General features: G+C 40.7%; 1 protein-coding gene across 1 annotated transcript; it reads right to left on the bottom strand.

Moving 5' to 3' along the window:
* Positions 1–336: 336 nt before the first annotated feature.
* On the bottom strand, positions 337–2,578 carry LOC122650549 (trihelix transcription factor PTL-like). The gene is made up of 2 exons (XM_043843952.1): positions 2,154–2,578; positions 337–1,222 (listed from the first exon to the last, which is right to left on the bottom strand). Exons 1-2 carry the CDS (start codon positions 2,540–2,542, stop codon positions 337–339), a joined length of 1,275 nt encoding a protein of 424 aa, XP_043699887.1. The 5' UTR covers positions 2,543–2,578.
* Between the last annotated feature and the right edge of the window lie 279 nt (positions 2,579–2,857).

The following is a 2,857-nucleotide window of genomic DNA, read 5'->3' as shown; positions in this document are numbered from 1 at the left end:
AAAAAAAAAATTGAACTTTATGGATAGTTTTTTTTGATAACCAACTTTATGGATAGTTGTGCAACCCATTCTCCGCTTTCAAGGGAAGAAAATCTCTACTAGAGTCTCTGTTTACTTGAATCTTCCATGACTCGAGGATCCCCCTTTAAGACAAACTGACTTTAGATTTTTATTAAAAAAATAAAGCCTCATTACTCAGCCAATCAGTTTGGCTTGGATCTCTCATAGGAGTCCCTGTCTCCCAATTCCTAATTAATTAAGAGTCTAATAAGACCCACATTTTATTAAGCTCTCTCTCTCTCTCTCTCCTGATTCTTCAAGACTACTTACGGGTTCTCACTTCTCTCCTTTGTTGAGCTTGATGGCATCATCATAATTCTCCCACAAGGGCTCTTCCTCAGGAGCAGTCATCAGATATCGAAAGCAACTATCCTGCACTGCATTACCTCTTTGTTCCTCACTACCAATATTGGAAGCCTTGTTTCTTGAATTCTCTTTACAACTCTTTGCGCTATCATCCACCGTATCACTTCCATTTTCATTCTGGTTTTCACTATTCTCATGTGTACCTACCAGTTCCTCCGGGGTCGAAGCCTTTAATTCTCTCCCAGTGAATTTCTCCAAAGCCTCCATTAGAGAAGCATCTCGAGCTTCAACCCAAGCTCTCTCATGAGCCCAGAATTTGAATTCACGAGCCAAACGTGTGGATTCTTCTTTCTGCCAAGCTTCCTCTCTAAACAGCCTCTCTTGTTCTTTGCGTTCAAGGGTCTTCAACGTCTTCTCCAACCATGCCTCTTGTGTCTCCACTAATCTCCTCATTTGTGAGTCCATGAAGTCTCTTATCTTAGCCTTCCAACTCTTCCTCTTACGATGACTATGGCTTTCTTCCAACTTCTCCTCTTCAGAGGAGGAAGAGTCTAAATCCGAAGAATTAGAAAGGCTGATCAGGCTCTCGCATTGCTTTCCCTTAGGGCTGCTTTGGCTTGTGGGTTGAAACCCAAGGCTATGTGGTGCAAGGTGGGTTTGGGTTTCGGGTACTGGAGTAGTAGTGGTGGTTGTTTCTCCATAGAGAGCTTCAAGTTGACGAAAGAACCTGTAATTCTTACCATCTTGCCTCCCAGCTTTGCCTTCTTTGGTCTTCTTGTAGTACTTGTACAAGTTCTCAAATTTCTCTCTACATTTCTTCCCACTCCTTTGGTACCCGTGTTCTTCTGCCATAATTCTGCAACAACACAACAAAACCAAAACTACAAGTAAAAACAACTTAAACATTTCTTTTCTTTTTTTGGTTTTTTAGTAAAAAGAAATCTATTCATGAATGCGAGTAGACCAAAGAAGGCAAATTGAGTTAGGTATTAGAGAACTGAATGTGAAAGTTAACTTAGGAAAAGCCGAGTAAACAAACCGACAGGCAATGTGTACAAATTAAGGGCAGAGACGTATTTGCCAAATTACAGAGTTCCGTTAACCATGGAGTGGAGATAAGCCAAATAATCTTGCTTATAACAGGCGGGGTTTTCCTAGCTAAAGAGCCTACGACTGAGTTGCACTCCCTAAGAATAAACTGGAAATTATATTTCAAAAATAAGAAGAAATATGGATAATATCCTCGATCAGATTCCACCACAAGGCGATCACAACATTCGGAGAAGATGGGAAAGAACAAGAAATTCTTTCATTTGAGCCAGACGTGTGGACTCTTCTTTCCCTATTTGAAATCAGATTCTTTCATTTAAATTAACAAAAAAAATTAAAAATAAGGAAATTAAGAAGTACACGCCACCCTTCCAAGACTCCAACATAGCTCTTTGGACTAACCAGACTCCAACACAGCTCGATAGAAACAAAGTAAACAAAGAGGAAAGACTTCATAAATGGGTTCTCAAGCTTCAAAGAAATCAGCCATGTTCTTCCCACATAAACACTGAGAGACACTCTCTTCACCCTCTAGTTTTGAAGAACAAAGAGCTTAAAAGGGTTTAGGGGTCTCAACAGTGCAAAGCAAAAGACAGCCAACGGAAAAGGTAAAGAGAAGTCGTATCAGTTGCTTAGAATCCAGAAGAAGTCATGTAGTTTCTTAGAATTGAGAAAGAGGAGATGGGGAGTAATTAAGTTTAATTTGGAGTGGGGAAGTTGTAATATTATAAAAATACCTGGAGATTTCATCCCATAAGGGTCCTTTCTGATTAGCCTCTTTAAACTTGGGATCAAGACGAGATCTGATCTCTAGAAGGGTAAGAGTCTCTTGTCTGGGCCATCTCCCATTCCCAACGTCACCTACAATGCAAGCTTCCATGTCTAGCCTACATCGAGGAGCGGCAGAAGTGGATGTTGAGTCTGGACGAAAATCCAGCACTGTACGAGGAAACATCTCACCTGCTACCTGGCGATCTCCCATTATCATCTCGTAATGCTGTTCTCTTGTCAGATCCATATGACTGGAGAATTGCACTGTTCCTTGGGGCACGGCCGGAAAATGGGTTCTTCCACCCATCAACTGTCGTAGATCCGGCCATCCGTACTGCTCCTCCTCCATCTCCATTATCCGAGAGAGAGAGAGAGAGAGAGAGAGAGAGAAAGAGAGACTCGGATCGTGTCGTCCACGAAAAGCTCGAATTTATGCAGTGTGTGTTGGTCCCAATACATATATCTCGGTTCAATTCCTCTTCTAAGTTTCAAGGGTTTTTCTCTTTCACCCACACTTGGAAAGGCAATTGCTCCCCAAGGAAAACCACAAAAAAATAAAAAAGATAGATTTTTTTTTTTTTTTTTGGTGAACTTTGGTTGATACTCCTCTTTTTTACTAAGAGAAAAAACAAAATAAAGTATATTACTAAGAAAAGTTTATAGCTACATC

This window comes from Telopea speciosissima, chromosome 2 (assembly GCF_018873765.1).
Source record: "Telopea speciosissima isolate NSW1024214 ecotype Mountain lineage chromosome 2, Tspe_v1, whole genome shotgun sequence".
Lineage (NCBI taxonomy): Eukaryota > Viridiplantae > Streptophyta > Magnoliopsida > Proteales > Proteaceae > Telopea > Telopea speciosissima.
This window is presented reverse-complemented; position numbering and strand designations above follow the sequence as displayed.